Raw genomic sequence first — 18581 nt, forward strand, 5'->3', positions numbered from 1 at the left:
ATGAAACGTTTGTGGAACACTTATATTTTGGGTTTACTAAATAATTGTTTAACTTCAACTCATATTGAATCATATTATCTCGAAATTTTATGGCTAGTATTAATTCCCTGGACTTTATTTGTGTAAATTCAAACGACTTGTTCAAGTTTTTTTTTACTCAATAGGACATCACATTTACTCAATGACGTTGTGTAAATGTGTTGCCTTCATTTTATTAAGTAATTTCTTACAGTGTAGCATCTGTCCGACACAGCTGTTTGTTCTTGGCTTGTTGGGGTTATTTTGGCCAGCATGCGTAAGGTCACGGGTTCAACCAAAATGTCACACCCTGTCCTGACACAACCGTGCTGCTCCTGCTCCTGCACCTTTACTACCCCTGCAGTGCTCCGGAGGAAACCCCAAGGCCCTGCCTGAGAGTGTGCTAATTGCATGTTTTTGGGAAGGAAGCGGGAGACAGCTGGAGCTTTAGTGTGTGGTGGATGAATGGATGGAGAGATGGACTCTGTCATGGCTCTAGTGCGTCATTGCATCCACACAATTGGCATAGAAGTTGCCTTTATCCCTTATTCAAGTACGGATTTTTTAAACCCCCTAATGGTTAAGATTTGGAAATTGGGCACATGAATCTGATCCTAGATCTGTGGTTAGAGTGTAGGACACACAGAGGGGACTGGATAGAAAGAAGGGGTCTGGAGTGCACCTACTATACTTTAAGCAGGTACCAGCTAATGGCTAGTGAAAGGAGGATCTGTTTAGCTGTCTACAGCCTGAATAATTGGTTTACTTGGAATGGATACTGACAGTCTCTCCTGTTGTGGGGGGCTTTTAACTCTGTGGGTGGCATGGATTTGTGCTGTGGTATACTTTATTGTGATTATTGAGAGATGTGAGTCTGAATTTGAAATGAGTGTCTTTATGTGAGTCCAACCTACAATCTGTCTCTCCCTCTTTCCCTCTGTAGTGGAGCCAGCGGACCTCTTGAAGATTTTAGATTTTCCCAGTTTACCTGACGGCGTTACAAAAACGACAGGTTTCTGCGCGCATAGGAAGTCAACAAAAGGAGCCGATGTGGCCTACAGAGTATCCAAAGAAGCCCAGCTCAGCGCCCCCACCAAACAACTGTACCCTGGTAAGTACCTGACCATGACCATTCACTAATTGGTTGATCTCCTTTGACCTTTGAACTGAAATGATACCTGTTCCTTTCTTTCATGTCTTCCTCACTATCCCCTCCGATCGTCCCGTCCCTCTACTACCCCAATGTACAGATGACCTTGTTCACTGAAATATCATCTCATGCTTGTTAGTGGGATGCCAAAGATACTACCTAGCTAAGTTTGTTCCTATTGGCTGCTCGTGGCCTCTCCTCTACTAAGTCTGTTCCTATTGGCTGCTCATGGCCTCTTCCCTACCTTTGGGCGTTGACTCAGATGAACTCGGTCCTAGTCAATAATAAAAAATTAAATAAAAACTACTGTAAAACACTGGTGTAATGTCCTAACCTGGCTGGGGAGTCCCTGACTGCAGTAAGACCCCCAAAAGACCTGTCTCTTTTCCTCCCACCTGTTCCCCTTCCAACTAGCTACCCGTTTTATTGGCCGTTGCGTCATGATGACATGATAGTGTACAGCACTGCAGATTGGGTGGGCCAAATGTGAAGACTCACCTACCGCTATAGACCCCGACACACTCATAGACCCCACACACACATAGATAAGATGGCGCCGTACTGGATGGCCACTGTTATGCAAGCTCCGACCTAACTTTGCTGTCTTGTGATTATTGTGTCGTTTAATTTGAGTCTATTTTCAGGTAACGTATCAGCTATTATTTCTTCCAACTGCCAAGAACTCTTGAACATCAGATCGCCAGTTTATTACCCCAATTCGGGCTTCTACTTCGACTCATCTGCCCAGGGCTCTCTGTAATTCCAACCCAATTTTTCGGGCTTCCCAAGAGGAAACGCTGGCGTTACGGAGGCAAGAGAGGGGGGGGATCCTGTTGAGATTAAGGCGAAGGGAAAACTGGCCACCTCTTCCCTCCATTCTACTGGCCCCTTGTGGACACTTAATAATAAGATGGATGACCTCCGATCGCGGATTCGCTACCAACGGGACTCTCGGAATTGCAATATTCTTTGCTTTTCAGAAACACATATTTTCTGTATATAGTAAGCTTACTTACTTACTTACTTTGTTGTGTATTTTTTCTTCGTATTTCTCTTGTGCTTTTTTTGAGTAATACATTGTTATTATTCACTGCAATGTTGGGGTTAGAGCTGGCAAGAAAGGCATTTCCCTGTACTTGTGCGTGCGACATTAAAACTTTCAACTTGAAACACGCACGCCATGCGTGTTTCAAGTCTCTCACAGTCTCTCACCGCCACCTCTCCCACGATCCCTCTGTGCTTCATGCGCCATAATTCACTTCAGTAAGCCTCAGCTCTGGTGGAGTGTTTGGATTGAACTTTAGCCAAACTCTATAGACCTGTCAGGTTGTGGTTTTTTCAAGCCTGTTGGCCTTACAAGTCTCAAGTTTTAATGTCACGTGCGCAAGTACAGTGAAATGATTATGACTATTGTTGAGTGGCTGATATTTCTACTCCAACGGCCAAGATCAGCTCTGTATAACACCATACCTCAGAACCAGAGGAGGCTGGTGGTGGTGGGGGGGGGGGACTTATTGTAATGGCTGAAATGGAATAAATGGAACGGTATCAAACACATCAAACGTCTGGAAACCACATGTTTAACTTCATTCCTTTTATGCCATTCCAGCCATTACAATGAACCCGACCTCCTGTAGCTCCTCCCACCAGCCTCCTGTAGCTCCTCCCACCAGCCTCCTCAGGTCATAACACACGCAGACTCTCTCTCTCTCTCTCTCTCTCTCTCTCTCTCTCTCGATTTTTCTTTACAATCTTCCTCACGTCTGTTCCATCTGTGCACATCTGCATTGAATAAAGATGGAGCTCGTTCTGTTTCTAATTCAGACACACGAAAAAAGGAAAGAAGAAAATGGGAAAAAAAAGAAGAGAGGGGCAGACCATCATAGAGGCATACTAATTCTTCCATTTTGGAAACCTCAAGCTCATATTCAGTGGGAATCATACTCCAGTAAAAATGCCTAGGTCTGGAAGGGGTGGCGGGATGGAGAGAGAGGCAGAGGGGGATGGACAGAGGGGAGGGAGGAGCGGGTTCCACTCTTCCTTCCCTTCTATTGTGCTGACGTGGCTCTGGCTTACTGTTCTGTGGTCCACAGCAGCCCTCTCTTTCTCTATCCTTGCTTTCTCCCTCTCTTTCTCCCCTCTTTTTTTCTCTTTGTCTTATACCCTCTCTCTCTCTCTCTCTCTCTCTCTCTCTCTCTCTCTCTCTCTCTCTCTCTCTCTCTCTCTCTCTCTCTCTCTCTCTCTTTCTCTGTGTCTCTCTCTCTCTCTCTCTCTCTCTCTCTCTCTCTCTCTCTCTCTCTCTCTCTCTCTCTCTCTGCTGCTTTTTCATTACTTTGTACTTTCTTTTAGTCTGTTTTATATTTTCTTTCTCTCACTCTGGTGCATCCTGGTTACTGTCGCTCAGAGAGATGTGCTAGCTAGCCAACATCTCTTCCTATTGCATTCTGGGTTAGGCCGGCATATTTATTTATTTATGAAAGTTGTCAAACAGTGTCACCCAGACAGAAGCCCAGAAGCCCAATTTCTCAGAAGACCAATTTTTCTGGAATGTGTTATTGAAAATTCCCAAGCATTTCAAGTGGTCGACTGAAAGAGTTGGAAAACGTTTTTAATGTCACATGCACAAGTACAGTAAAGTGAGCTTCTTGCAAGCTCTAAACAAGTGTGTGTGTGGGAGAGGGGGATCGGATTCGGCAGTAGGGGGCAGAGAGAGAAAATCCTCAAATCCCATTCTTGCGAGTTAAATTGACTGAAAATCCAGTTGGTTGACAGCCAAGTGTGTGAAGAATGTCTCCCTGATCACAGCATTTCTTTGAGCGGCCTAGAAGAGGCCTTGAGGAGGCTTGGCCAAGCGGATGTTTGATCCACATCAAGGGTTTTCTTAAAGGCTTAATCCAGAGCTGAGTTCAGACACAATGCTCTCCAAACAAGTTCTGTTGACTTTGACATCAATATAGAGGCTAAAAGCTTAAACTTGGGCTTCTCTTCTGTTTACTTACAGCCTAATGAAATAGTCTCAAGCAACACTCTAGGAAGGACCAACCACAAACCTAACCCTTATATGAACTGTAACTCAGTAAAATTGTTGCGCGTTGCGTTTACGGAACAACATCGGAAGCATAGTAGAACCTTTGAAAAATACATTCCAGAATCCCAGGTGGCGCAGTGGTCTACGGCACTGCATCGCAGCGCAAGCTATGCCACCAGAGACTCTGCTCTGTCGCAGCCGGCCGTGACCGGGAGGTCCATGGGACGAAGCACAATTGGCCTAACGTCGTCCGGGTTAGGGAGGGCTTGGCCGGTAGGGATATCCTTGTCTCATCGCGCACCAGCGACTCCTGTGGTGGGCCGGGTGCAGGGCGCGCTATCCAAGGTAGCCAGGTGCTACCGTGTTTCCTCCGACACATTGGTGCGGCTGGCTTCCGTGTTGGAGTCGCGCTGTGTTAAGAAGCAGTGCGTCTTGGTTGGGTTGTGTTTCGGAGGACGCATGGCTTTTGACCTTCGTCTCTCCCAAGCCCGTACAGGAGTTGTAGCGATGAGACAATAATAGTAAATACTAAACACAATTGGATACCACAAAAAAGGGGGGAAAATAAAATATATAAAAAAATACTTTTAAGATTCCAGAAATTTAAGAAATGGAAAGTGCAGTGGTACCCTCCAAACTCGTCATTAAGCTCAGGCCCTGGGTCTCGACCCCGCCCTGTGCAACTGGTTCCTGGACTTTTTGATGAGCCGCCACCAGGTGGTGAAGGTAGGAAACAACATCTCCGCCCGCTGATCCTCAATACTGGGGCCCCACAAGGGTGCATTCTTAGCCCTCTCCTGTACTCCCTGTTCATCCATGACTGTATGGCCATGCACGTCTCCAACTCAATTATCAAGTTTGCAGACGACACTACAGTGGTAGGCTTGATTACCAACAACGACGAGACGGCCTACAGGGAGGAGGTGAGTTCCGTCGGAGTGTGGTGTCAGGAAAATAACCTCTCACTCAACATCAACAAAGCAAAAGGGATGTTTGTGAACTTCAGGAAATAGCAGAGGGAGCATTCCACATCGACGGGACAGTAGTGGAGAAGGTGGAAAGTTTAAGTTCCTCGGCGTACACATCACGGACAAACTGAAATGGTTCACCCACACAGACAGCGTGGTGAAGAAGGTGCAACAGCACCTCTTCAACCTCAGGAGGCTGAAGAAATTTCGCTTGTCGGGCTGTATCACCACCTGGTATGGCAACTGCACCCCCCTCAACCGCTAGGCTCTCCAGAGGGTAGTGAGGTCTGCACAACGCATCACCGTGGGCAAACTACCTGCCCTCCAGGACACCTACACCACCCGATGTCACAGGAAGGCCAAAAAGATCATCAAGGACAACAACCACCCGAGCCACTTCCTGTTCACCCCGCTATCACCCAGAAGGCGAGGTCAGTACAGGTGCATCAAAGCTGGGGTCGAGAGACTGAAAAACAGCTTCTATCTGAAGGCCATCAGACTGTTAAACAGCCATCACTAACATAGAGAGGCTGCTGTCAACATACAGACTCAAATAATCTCTGGCCACTTTAATGAATTTACTTAATAAAGGTATCACTAGTCACCTTAAATAATGGCACTTTATTTAATGTTTACATATCCTACATCACTCATCTCATATGTATATACTGTTCTATACCATCTACTGCATCTTGCCTATTTGTATGTACATATTCTTACTCATCCTTTACATTTGTGTGTATAACGTAGTCGTTGTGAATTTGTTAGATTACTTGTTAGATATTACTGCATTGTCGGAACTAGAAGCACAAGCATTTCGCTACACTCACACTAACATCTGCTAACCATGTATATGTGACCAATAAAATTTGATTTGATTTATATATATATATATATATATATATATATATATATATATATACAGTTGAAGTCGGAAGTTTACATACACTTAGGTGTAGGAGTCATAGGAGTAGGAGTCATTAAAACTCATTTTTCAACCACTCCACAAATTTATTGTAAACAAACTATAGTTTTGGCAAGTCGGTTAGGACATCTACTTCGTGCATGACACAGGTAATTTTTCCAACAATTGTTTACAGACAGATTATTTCAGTTATAATTCACTGTATCACAGTTCAAGTGGGTCAGAAGGTTATGTACACTAAGTTGACTGGGCATTTAAACAGCTTAATGTCATGGCTTTAGAAGCTTCTGATGGGCTAATTGACATAATTTGAGTCAATTGGAGGTGTACCTGTGGATGTTTTTCAAGAAATGCCTTCAAATTCAGTGCCTCTTTGCATGACATGGGAAAATCAAAAGAAACCAGTCAAGACCTCAGAAGAAATGGTAGACCTGTAGTCTGGTTCATCCTTGGGAGCAATTTCCAAACGCCTGAAGGTACCACATTCATCTGTACAAACAATAGTACGCAAGTATAAACACCATGGGACCACGCAGCCGTCATACCGCACAGGAAGAAGACGCGTTCTGTCTCCTAGAGATGAACGTACTTTGGTGTGAAAAGTGCATATCAATCCCAGAACAAGAGCAAATGACCTTGTGAAGATGCTGGAGGAAACCGGTACAAAAGTATCTATATTCACAGTAAAACGAGTCCTATATCAGTATAACCTGAAAAGCTGCTCAGCAAGGAAGAAGCCACTGCTCTAAAACCGCCATAAAAAAAGCCAGACTATAGTTTGCCACTGCACATGGGGACAAAGATCGTACTTTTTGGAGAAATGTCCTCTGGTCTGATGAAACAAAAATATAACCTTTTGGCCATAATGACCATCGTTATGTTTGGAGGTCCCTCCTGCTTTGTTGCAGGAGGGACTGGTGCACTTCACAAAAGAGATGGCACATAGATGGCATCATGAGGTAGAAAAATTATGTGGATATATTGAAGCAGCATCTCAAGACATAAGTCAGGAAGTTAAAGCTTGTTCGCAAATGGGTCTTCCAAATGGACAATGACCCCAAGCATACTTCCAAAGTTGTGGCAAAATGGCTTAAGGACAACAAAGTCAAGGTATTGGAGTGGCCATCACAAGCCCTGACCTCAATTCTATTGAAAATTTGTGGGCAGAACTGAAAAAGCGTGTGCGAGTAGGAGGCCTACAAACCTGACTCAGTTACATCAGCTCTGTTAGGAGGAATGTGCCAAAATTCACCCAACTTATTGTGGGAAGCTTGTGGAAGGTTACCCAAAATGTTTGATTGAAGTCAAACAATTGAAAGGCAATGCTACAAAATACTAATTGAGTGTATGTAAACTTCTGACCCACTGGGAATGTGATGAAAGAAATAAAAGTTGAAATAAATCTATTATTATTATTATTCTGACATTTCACATTCTTCAACTAAAGTGGTGATCCTAACTGACCTACATTTTACTAGTCAGAAATAGTGAAAAACTGAGTTTAAATGTATTTGGCTCAGGTGTATGTAAACTTCTGACTTCAACTGTGTGTGTGTATATATATATATATATATATATATGAGAGAGAGAGAGCTAATATCTTCCAGAAGGCAGGAATGACATCATTTGGTCCAGTTCCTTCTCTTTATACTACTAAGCTTTGACTTTGGCTCTAAGCCTGATTTATTGTGACTGTGACATCCTGCAACGTCCCCAAACACCCGTGCTCATGCTGACTGATCATTACAGATCATCCAAATCATGTAATCAACAACACCTTTTGATTAGGGAACATGTTGTCTCATACCCACATTTTACGAGGGTGAGCTGTGAGCTGGAAAATAACGAGTGTAGACATGCTATAATTAAGTAAACACGTGGAATAAGTGATTAATTATTAGCAGTCGGAGAGGCTGAAACAGAGAGCTTCTGTACTGTGGCGATTTCCCATCTTCTCATCGGGGGGATTGTAAATAGTCTGAAAGAACAGACCAGCAGGACAGTTGGCTTTCTCAACATGTACATACCTCTACTGGTCAGACTACCAGTCATTTTCCAGAACGTTCCTGGATTCTTCAGCATTTTGGTGATTCAAAGGTCATCTATGGCCATTTTGAATTCATGTGAACATTACAGTTTTGAAAACATGGTTTGCCCCAAAAAAAAGTGGTCTCTTCGCACGACTTACCCCGGGGCATTGGGTAAGTTGAGCGGCTGGACAGGGTAAGTTAAGCCGCCTACACATTTCTGTACTGAATGAAATATTACCACTCCCTTTTTAATACCACGTTCGTCTTTATTTCCCAAACACAATTCAACACAATCACAGTAGCTTTTTTTGTGTGTTTTAATCATTTAAGCATCGTGTAAACACAGGCTTAATACCTAACAAACACTTTGTACTTTTTAAAACACTTTGAACATAGGCAGCGCCCTGTTGTCATCCTCATACCCCAGCAATAAGGCATTGATCCCAGCGAAACACTTACATTTGCGTAACTTGAACTTGCCATTGTTCCAACCATTGTCTCAATTTACCCCATGGACATTGGTTAAACTTACCCCAAGGCCAACATTTTCACTATATTATCCCACACAGCTACAAGGATGCACTTTCATGCTAGTTTTATGCCCTCATAGTGAAGCTTATAGAGTCCCCAACTGATGCATAGAACCATTTTTAAATGATCTGCTTTGGTTTAGATACAAACATCTAACACAATAAATTAATTTATTGGTGAAAATACGTTTTTTTTAATCTAACTTGCTTACCACTGTTTCCATGTGGTTTCTTTCTTCACAGACTCCATTAAATGATGACCTCTACCTAAATATTTGGTCAAATGATACATTTTGTGTATGGTTTCCCTAGAAACAAGGGTGGCTCAACTTACCCCACTCTCCCCTAATATACCCTCCCTTTGCAACCCTATCTGTAGGTGTCTCTCTCTCACACTCAGTAGGGTTAGCCAGGGTGAGCAATTGGCAACATCAGTGGGCTACAAACTGTAAGGAAAGAGTGATGTAGTCCAACCACCACTCCCACACAGTGACATTTATCGCACAGTGGCTGGCTATGTCTTGGGATCCCTGCACATGGTCGGGGCTGTAGTAGCTGGGTGGTCTCCTCTCAATTCTTCCCTCTCCTCTTTCTCTTCTTCTTCCTACCTTCTTCACTACTCACACTCCCCGGTTTGGAGGAGAAACAATGAGTGGCCCCCACACCCAAAGAGAAAGCAGTGATATCCGTTCGGCTTAAAGAGAAGATGCAATGGCTCATGGACAAGCTGAGGAAAGCCACGTCATCATTCCGCAACACTGATGTCAGTCTTTCTGTCTGTCTGTCTGACGAGAGTCCGATTGATTAATACGGATGTTCTACCTTTGCTTTTTAGAGGTGACTTGCTGCTCGTTACCGTCTAATCTTTCAACTGGACCCACCTACCTACCTACCTACCTCCTTCTCCTCCTCTCTCTCTCTCTCTCTCTCTCTCTCTCTCTCTTTCTCACACACACACACACACACACACACACACACACACACACACACACACACACACACACACACACACACACACACACACACACACACACACACACACACACACACACACACACACACACACACACACACACACACACACACACACACACACACACACACACATCATCATCATCCTCTTCGATTATGTACATTCCCTTAGTCAATCCATGTGTAGTGTTGCTCGTTTCATGTTGAAGAGGGGTCTTATGAAGCCAGTGCTGAAAGGTAGACTCATTATCTCACTTTTACAAGCTGACCTACCTGGACGCAGAGCACACTAACTGACAGCTGGCAGAGCTAATCACTGCCCAGGCTCCCTCATTCCGCCCCCTGGGTCTGAGCTTTGAGTGTTTTTTTAGAAGTGCCGTACGGTTTGGGGGAAGGGTGAAAAAACTGAGATGGAAAGGGGAATGAGTGCAGAGCAGATGTGTGGAGTTAAACACAGAGGTATGCCAGCACAGCGAAACCGGAGACACAGTGGCAAACCAAACTGATCTCCCCTCTTTAACCAGTAACTACTGAACACAGCTATTAGCTACAGCACTTATCCAGCTGATCTGTGCCAGTATGGCCTAATTATAATCATGCACCAATTAAACTGTCCTAAGTGGAGGAATTGCTCAAATGTAATGTTATTTTACTGACATTTTACTGTTACTTATACATTTACTTTACTAATTACCCATCACACTGATTGTATGCTGAAACAGGATGTAAGTCATCCACAGCGCCTGATTGGCTGGTAGGGGTGTCTGGGAGTCATCTGATTTGCTGTTTGGGGAGGGGGGTCAGGGAGTAATCTCAGAGAGCCTTTGTCTTTGAGGTCTGGCATTCCCAGACTTTTCCAGATTTTTCCTGTCTGACGCTGTAGGTAGGTGGCGCTGCCAGGGTAAACCAGCCTGTTTGCCACCGGCTCCAGTACTGCGGCTGCTGCTACTTTTACCATTCCCACCACCACCCTCCTCTCTCTCAGACACGTTCACACACACATTCTGTCACACACACTTACTGAGAGGCCTGGCACCAGTTATCCTCATGGTGTGGAAAAATACCCAATTTTAGACAGCATTTGGGAACCAATCATTTGCTTTATAGTAAATCATTGCCAGTAGTTCTAGTCTCTCCCTCTTTTTCTCTTTCTCTCTTTCTCACACACACGCGCACACACACAGTTTTGTATTGCCATCCTTGTGTGGACCAAAGAATTGATTCCCATCCTAAATCCTATTTTCCCTCAACCCTAAATCTAACCCTAACCTGAACCTTAACCTAACCATTAACCCTAACCTTAACCCTAAGCCTAACCTTAACCTTAACCCCTAACCCTAAATCTATACCTAACCCTAACTCCTAACTGTAACCCCTAACCCTAACTCCTAAACCTAACTGTAACTCCTAACCCTAAACCTAACCCCTAAGCCAAAAATATAATTTTTCCTTGTGGTGACCGGCAAAATGTCTGGTACCCAGAAGGACAGTTAAACAGACACACACACACACCTATGTGTACAGTCTGCAGTAGGGGTCATCCAGTCCCATGGTGGCCCAGTGTGGGCGTCAGGGGGTCAGGAAGGAGGACGTTCCTCCTGAACACAGGAGCCTGTAATAACCATGTCTATTAACAGCCAAAGAGAGACAGGAGAATTGGCTCGGACATATGAAAATGTTCTCCCTTTCTCTGTCTCCTCCACTTTCCTTCCTCCTTTTCCTCTCCTCCTCCTGCCGCTAGTTGGATCCCTCTCATGGTGAAAGTGCTCTGAAGCCATGTCAGTCCCCACGGTAACAGCCGGGTGAAAGGTCCCTAGAGTTAAGGAGGAGAGGAGACGGTTCATAAACACAGCAGAGCTGAGATCCAACTGCAGTGACTGCAGCCCCCGTCGTGTAACAGTGCCCTTTCGGAAAATAAAGAATTCTGTGTTTTTGTGTTAATAAGGAATGAGTCAACCCAGCCTTCTACATTCTCTCTGTCTCCCCCTTTCTCTTTCTCATCTCTTTTTGTCACCCTAAAACTATTTCTGTCACTCTGCGCGGCATGTAGCCTACCGGTTAAAACATCTGTCTGTGTGCCGTTGAGCAAGGCACTCCTGTAAGTCGCTCTGGATAAGAGCGTCTGCTGAAGTATATCAATGGACGTCTCATCGTTCCGCTCATGAGCGAGCGCTCCCGATGTTGCCGCACCCTGTGCTGCTCTCTTCCTCCTCCCCTCTCTTCTAGTTCCCTGCAGCTGAGCTAAGTGGTACAGGATTGCACCAGTGGCAAGTTGGCAACTCTTACTGTAGCCTGCTCTCACCTGCCTATCTCTCTTCTTCTTCTCGTGTCGTGCTCTGCTCTGCTTGGCTCTCAAAGCGTCTGCCACTCAAACTCAAGCGGCCGCTGCGAACTCTCCCTCTGAGCCCAAGAGAATTCCTCTGGAATGCACCGCCAAGACGCGTGGACACCGCATGAAGATATTATACGCCTGTCTTTCTGTCTTTACTGAGGGAGGAAGAGAAACAGATAGAGCTCGAACGAGAGAGATTGACAGACAACAAGGAGAGAGAGAAAGTGGAGAAAAGAGAAAATGATGAGAACCAGACTTTTCCATCAGTGACTAGAGCTCCTTCCACTCCTCTCTTTCCTCTCCCCCCCCCCCCTTTCTCTCTCTCTCTCTCTCTCTCTCTCTCTCTCTCTCTCTCCAGTGACTTTCTGCTCCTTCCTAACCTCAGGCTCCAGAACCTACCCACTGCTCCGAAGTCACGGCGCCTTATCCTCCGAAGCCCTCTGATTGGCTGTCTGTCTCAGAGACGCTTTAATGCTGAGTTTCCACGGTGACCACAGCCTGGGTTCCATTACTAGGGGAGGGGGTTAGGGCCTGTGAGGTGCTACAAAACCACAGCAACCACAGCCCCGGTTCTAGCTTCTCTTTTACTGTCTGGTCCAAATGTTCTGGAAAGATCTTCCCTTCCCAGACTAGGAGCAATTAGTCTGGAGTTCCTTAAAGTGTCAGCTTAGAAAATAAATGGAGAGATGTGTCCAACTCTATAGGACTATTTTACTTCTCAACTGCAGAATTTACTAACCTCAGCCTCAGTCTAAATGACCAAATATATCCCCCCCCCAAAAAATATGCTAGTTTAGTAGTACTCCTTAAATGTCGCTCCAATCTCAGATTCTGCTTTTGTAGTTAGAAACCCACTCTGCTAAAACAACTGACATGCTAAGACTTCATTCAGTCATGATGGTTAATCATGCAGGCTGCTTCTCTCATTTCCCCTTCAAACAAAAGCAGCTCTCTAGTCGTGGGAGCGATGAGCGGTGACACAGCAAGCAAGCAAGCAAGCAAGGCCCTCCTCCCCCTTGTTGGTGGGCTGAGATTGTCCCACAAGGCCTTGCTCTCGGGCCATATGTCTCACAGATGTGGCTGGCGTTCACAAAATGGAGGGAGAGGTTAAACTAGGCGTGCAGATGTGGTGATGGAGGGAGGGATGAAGGTAAGTGGGAGGCGGGTGCTCCTCAAGAGGGTGAGAGTCCCCCCTCCCCTTTTTTTCACTTTTGTTTATCCCATGTGTTTTGTTGTACTGTAAGTACTCCTTTAGTCCCTCTTGCGCCCCGTCTCAGTCGCTATGTCTGGTGTATGGATCAGGTCTTGGAGAGGAGGAGAGGGGTTTGGGAAAGTGGGAAAGTGTTTTCGACAGCCACCCAGGGACCACATGCTCTTCTCATTACCGTGTATTCCTTCCTGTCCCTCTCTCTCTCTCTCTCTCTCTCTCTCTCTCTCTCTCTCTCTCTCTCTCTCTCTCTCTCTCTCTCTCTCTCTCTCTCTCTCTCTCTCTCTCTCTCTCTCTCTCTCTCTCTCTCTCTCTCTCCTCTCTCTCTCTCTCTCTCTCTCTCTCCATCCCTCCCATCTCTGTGGTGTATCTGTTCAGTACTCTGGGCAGTAGTGGAGGGTTGGAGAGAGCTCTTGTTTGCTTTAGACTCTCCAAGACGTTGTTACGACGTCTCCCCGGTCTCCTCTGTCCCAGACTTTGTCGTCTCCTCTGTCCCGTGTTCATCATCCTCCCCTGTTTCCTCTGTCTGGTTCAGTACATTACCATTTCTGGACTGTGTGCCTTTGAAGGTTTACGATAGTACAGTTTCAGTGCAGCACACCATTTTATTGATGGACTGTACATTTGGATTTGACTTAGTGTTGCTCTCTTGAAAACAAGGCTTTTCATGAAACCCAGGTAGATGTGTGGTCCTCTGTCTCTCCATTTTCAGCATGTTACACGAACTGGTGTATTATAACCTCCCTCTCGCGCTCCCTCTCTCCCTCCCTCCCTCTCTCCCTCTCTCTCTCTCTCACTCACTCCCTCCCTCTCTCTCTCTCTCTCTCTCTCTCTCCCCCCCTCCCCAGCTGACGTGTTCCCTGAGGACTTCTCCATCCTGGCTACGGTGAAGCCTAAGAAGGGCTCCCAGTCCTTCCTCTTGTCTGTGTATAACGAGCAGGGCATCCAGCAGCTGGGGGTAGAGGTGGGACGCTCCCCTGTCTTCCTGTATGAGGACCACACAGGCAAACCCAGCCCAGAGGACTACCCTCTCTTCAGAGGACTCAACCTGGCTGACGGAAAGTACGTATTACATCAGTATTAGTATGTTCACCTGTCTAATATTTTGACATATAATACCCTAAAGTTCTACTGTACTCTTTAGCACTCTATATGAAAGTACCCCCCCCCCCCCCCCCCCCACCCCCTTCGTAGGACACAACCTAGCCGACGGAAAGTAGGCTCACCTCATTCCACACATAGTAATACTATGTCATTAGATAGTATACTGATATCATTACATAGTACACTATAGTACTTCATAGTCAAACTATCCCCTCTTCAGAGGACTCAACCTGGCCAACAGCAGGAAACCTTGTCTGATACCATACCATACAATAAAAGAAACCATAGTAGGCCTGCTGCATACTTTATTACTGTGCCTAAAGCAAATCCAATCACATTTGAGTGTTCGTGTACACATACACTGAGTGTACAAAACATTATGAATCCAGCTGGAAGCTATAATCCCTTATAATCCCTTATTGATGTCACTTATTAAATCCACTTCAATAAGTGTAGATGAAGCCTCTAGACATTTGAGTCATGTATTGTGTACTGTATGTGTAGCTTTCAGAGGGTGAATGGGCAAGACAAAAGATTGACGTGCCTTTGAACGGGGTTATGGTAGTAGGTGCCAGGCGCACCGGTTTGTGTCAAGAACTGCAACGCTGCTTGGTTTTTCCACGCTCAACAGTTTTCTGTGTGTATCAAGAATGGCCACCAGCCAAAGGACATCCAGCCAACTTGAGACAGCTGGATTATATCACACTAGCCCCTGTTATTATATGATATAATAGTAAGATTCACACCATTTAGCAGACACTGTTATCCAAAGCGACTCACAGTCACGTGTGCATACATTTTTACATACAGTCGGTCCCTGGAATTGAACCCACAATCCTGGCGTTGCAAGCGCCATGCTCTACCAACAGAGCTACAGAGGACCACTGTAACAAACAAATGTGATGTGCTCTCAGTTTAGCTGCTTGCTTGCTTCTCTGTAATCAGAGCGCAGGTGTGTGTCGGCCTGGCTTTGACGAGTCTGGCGGTTGAACCTTTGTGGGGATTTAGTTGTGTGCAGGTGCTCGGTCACACGTGTTTATTATCCTGGTCTGCTGTCTGTCTGTGTCACACGTCATTTATTATCTAGCCGGTCAACCTAGGTGGTTTGGATTAGGAATAAAACACAACCTCCTCAGATGAACAGTATCTGAGCGTTGGGTGCCTCAGTGGCCTCGGATGTGTAGGCATTAAACCCATCCATATCCTTGACCAAAACGTCCTTATACCTCTGTATGGTTATAATATCAGCATATCACAAGTCCTACAGCCAGCAACTGTATCGTAGTGCAACGGGTGTGTGTGAGTCAACCAACCTTTGTCCATCTCAAAGTAGGTAGAACTGTAGTCAAACGTGAGAGAGAGAGAGAGAGAAAGAGAGCGAGAGAGAGCTAACCTTCTGTCCCTCTTCCCAGGTGGCACCGAGTGGCCATCAGTGTTCACAAACAGAGCATCACCATCATCCTGGACTGTAAAAAGAAGACCACGCAGAAACTGTCCAGGAGCCCACACCCCATCATCGACACCAAAGGAATTGTGGTCTTCGGAACTAGAATACTCGATGAAGAAGTCTTTGAGGTAGGCCTTATGCTATCTTCTCCAAATGGCCCTTCACCTTAGTCCTATTGATTGACGGGGATATTGATTGATTTGTGATCTATAAGCCTTAAGTAGGCGTGAGGAGATCTGCATCTCTGCCAGTTGGAGATCGTCATCTCTGCCAGTTGAAATGCTAGGAGGTTTTTAGTCTGAAGTTTCATTCTGGATTGTGTTATTATTGTGAAGATATAGATGAGGTATTATGTGCAGTGTTGCTGTGAACACCTGTCTGGAACTACACAGCTGTGTATAGCTGTGTATGTAGTCTGAGCAACTGCCCCCCCCTTCTCTCTATCTCTCTCTCTTCATTTCTCTCCATCTAAACTCACTGCCACATCTTTGTGTACACTAAGGGAGGCATTAACAGTCAGATAGTGGAGATTTGGTTCACCTCCCCTCTTCTTCCCTTCCTCCTTCCCTCGTTCTTTAAGCTATGCTTTGTGGTTGGAGATGAGAGAGAGGTTGAAGATTTGGAGATAAGTGACAGCCAGACCCTGGGGTTATCAAAGCTGGAGAGACCTAACAAGAATCACAGTATGAAACACTGCTGCTATTGCCAGAGATGGAGTAAGGTGATGGGAGAGAGATAAAAATGAAGTGGAGTGTTCTTTTTGAACATTTGATTGTTCATTTGTAAAGAAGTGGCGAAGGAAGGGATCCAACGGTTGCTTATTGCTAATGTCAGCAGTGCTTTTGTTATTTCTGAAACTAAGGCCCGTGAAAAGGACGAAAAAAAATGCACACAAACACACACACACACCCTTCCAAATTGAAATCAAACACGCACCCCACAGTCTTTCTACTGTCACAGTGCTTGGTTAATCCATGTGCTTGTATAAAGAGGATTAGGGGCGAAGCGCTCCATAATAATTAAACACAGTCTGACTTTCTATTTTATTTACTTATTTAACCTTTATTTAACTAGGCAAGCCAGTTAAGAACAAATTCTTATTTTACAATGTCAGCCTACCCCGTCCAGACCCTCCAGTAACCCGGACGAATTGTGTGCTGCCCTATGGGACTCCTGATCACGGTTGGTTGTGATACAGCCCGGTATCAAACCAGGGTTTGTCGTGACGCCTCTAGCACTGAGACGCAGTGCATTAGACCGCTGCCCCACTCGGGAGCTCTGACCGACGGGACTGATGCTGTTCCAACTCACCTCTGACCTCCACTGCTCTCTCTGGAGGACAACTACGAAGTCACTCCTTCTGGATTCCCCTGGGCTTGGCATGGAACGAGGCATAAGAGGATGTGGCATAAAACAGCTCATCTGGGATTGAAGGATGCACTTTATAGTCTGTGTTTACACTTACTGCCCAATTCTGATCTGTTTTTCCACTAATTGGTCTTTTGACCAATCAGATCAGATTTTAGTCCAATAATTGTGCAAAAGATACAGATTGGGCTGCCTCGGTAAACAACTTCTAAGATCCACTTCATATAGTCCAAAGATACTTCACGTATTTGATTGATGAGTAGTTATATAGGGATAATAGTTTTGGTGTATGCTTTTTGTTAACCTGCGGTCTATGGTTTTCAACTGCTTTTCAACTGCTTTTCAACTGTTATCTTGACTGTTGTGTACATTCCATCTCAGGACAAGAAAAATAACAAGCTGGCACTTAACAAACTTGTACGAGGCTATAACCAAGCAGGAAAACATACATCCAGAGGCTGCTTTTCTGGTTGCCGGAGATGTTAATCCCGCGTCATTTTGACACGTGATGCCCAACTTCCATCAACACGTCTCCATCGCCACCAGGAGCGATAAAGTCCTAGACTACTGTTATTCTATCCACAAGCAAGTATACAAGGCCCTCCCCCTGTCTGCCATTTGTCAAATCAGATCATTCATCCGTACTCCTTCTTCCTGTTGACAAGCAGAAGCTCAAACAGAAATGACTCGTGACAGTAGTGCTCTATAACTATGTAATGACTCTATAGCTCGATACTGTATCACTTACCCCCTATACATATCTACCTCTATCAATCCAGTATCCCTGCACATTGTAAATATGGTGCTGGAACTGACCTTGTATATAGTATGCTGACCTACTTGATCGTGCTCTTCTTCTTTCTTATTTTGTGTGTTTTTGTTCTACCTTGTTATTTTTGTTGTATTACATTGTTATTTATTACTGCATTGTTGGGGTTAGAGCTGACGAGAAAGGCATTTCGCTGTACTTGTGCATGTAACATTAAAACTGGGTCGTAAAGTCACAAAGACCCAGCACGCACCCCCTTAGCCTGGTCTGTTTTTAGACAGAGAGAACGTGTGTGTGTGTGTGTGTGTGTGTGTGCGCCAGCTCCTGGGCTTTGTAATTCCTTCTTGTTAGAGCCTATAGGAGCCTATACACATATTACATCCAGCAACCCAAACAACCCAAACCCACAACAACAGCCTGACCGTTAACTTGGTAACAGAACAGGCGGACATTTTGTGAAAGATGTTTCAAACTTTCCCTCCCGATGCTGTGTGTCTGCCAGACCAGTTCGGAGACGGCACAGGCTTCTAGCACTCACAGAAAATGGAAAATATGCCACATAGTTTCCAAATGATGCTTACCCCTCTCCCCTTTCTCTCCTTGACTTATTCTCTCTCCCCTTTCTCTCCTTGACTTATTCTCTCTCCCCTTTCTCTCCCACACTCCCTGTTCCCTTACTTGACTTGAGTCTGATGGACTGCCTGAGGCTACAGCTTAGAGGTGGGTGAGCAGG

General features: G+C 45.2%; 1 protein-coding gene across 2 annotated transcripts in view; it reads left to right on the forward strand.

Moving 5' to 3' along the window:
* LOC109873567 (collagen alpha-1(XI) chain) overlaps nucleotides 1–18581 on the forward strand; it is a 127866-nt gene that overhangs the window by 35934 nt on the left and 73351 nt on the right. For both annotated transcript variants that reach the window (XM_031809600.1, XM_031809601.1), the window contains exons 2-4: nucleotides 962–1129; nucleotides 14009–14222; nucleotides 15677–15839. In XM_031809600.1, the coding sequence (XP_031665460.1) occupies nucleotides 962–1129; nucleotides 14009–14222; nucleotides 15677–15839 (545 nt within the window). The remainder of the gene's footprint in view (nucleotides 1–961; nucleotides 1130–14008; nucleotides 14223–15676; nucleotides 15840–18581) is intronic.

Source organism: Oncorhynchus kisutch, linkage group LG29 (assembly GCF_002021735.2).
Source record: "Oncorhynchus kisutch isolate 150728-3 linkage group LG29, Okis_V2, whole genome shotgun sequence".
Lineage (NCBI taxonomy): Eukaryota > Metazoa > Chordata > Actinopteri > Salmoniformes > Salmonidae > Oncorhynchus > Oncorhynchus kisutch.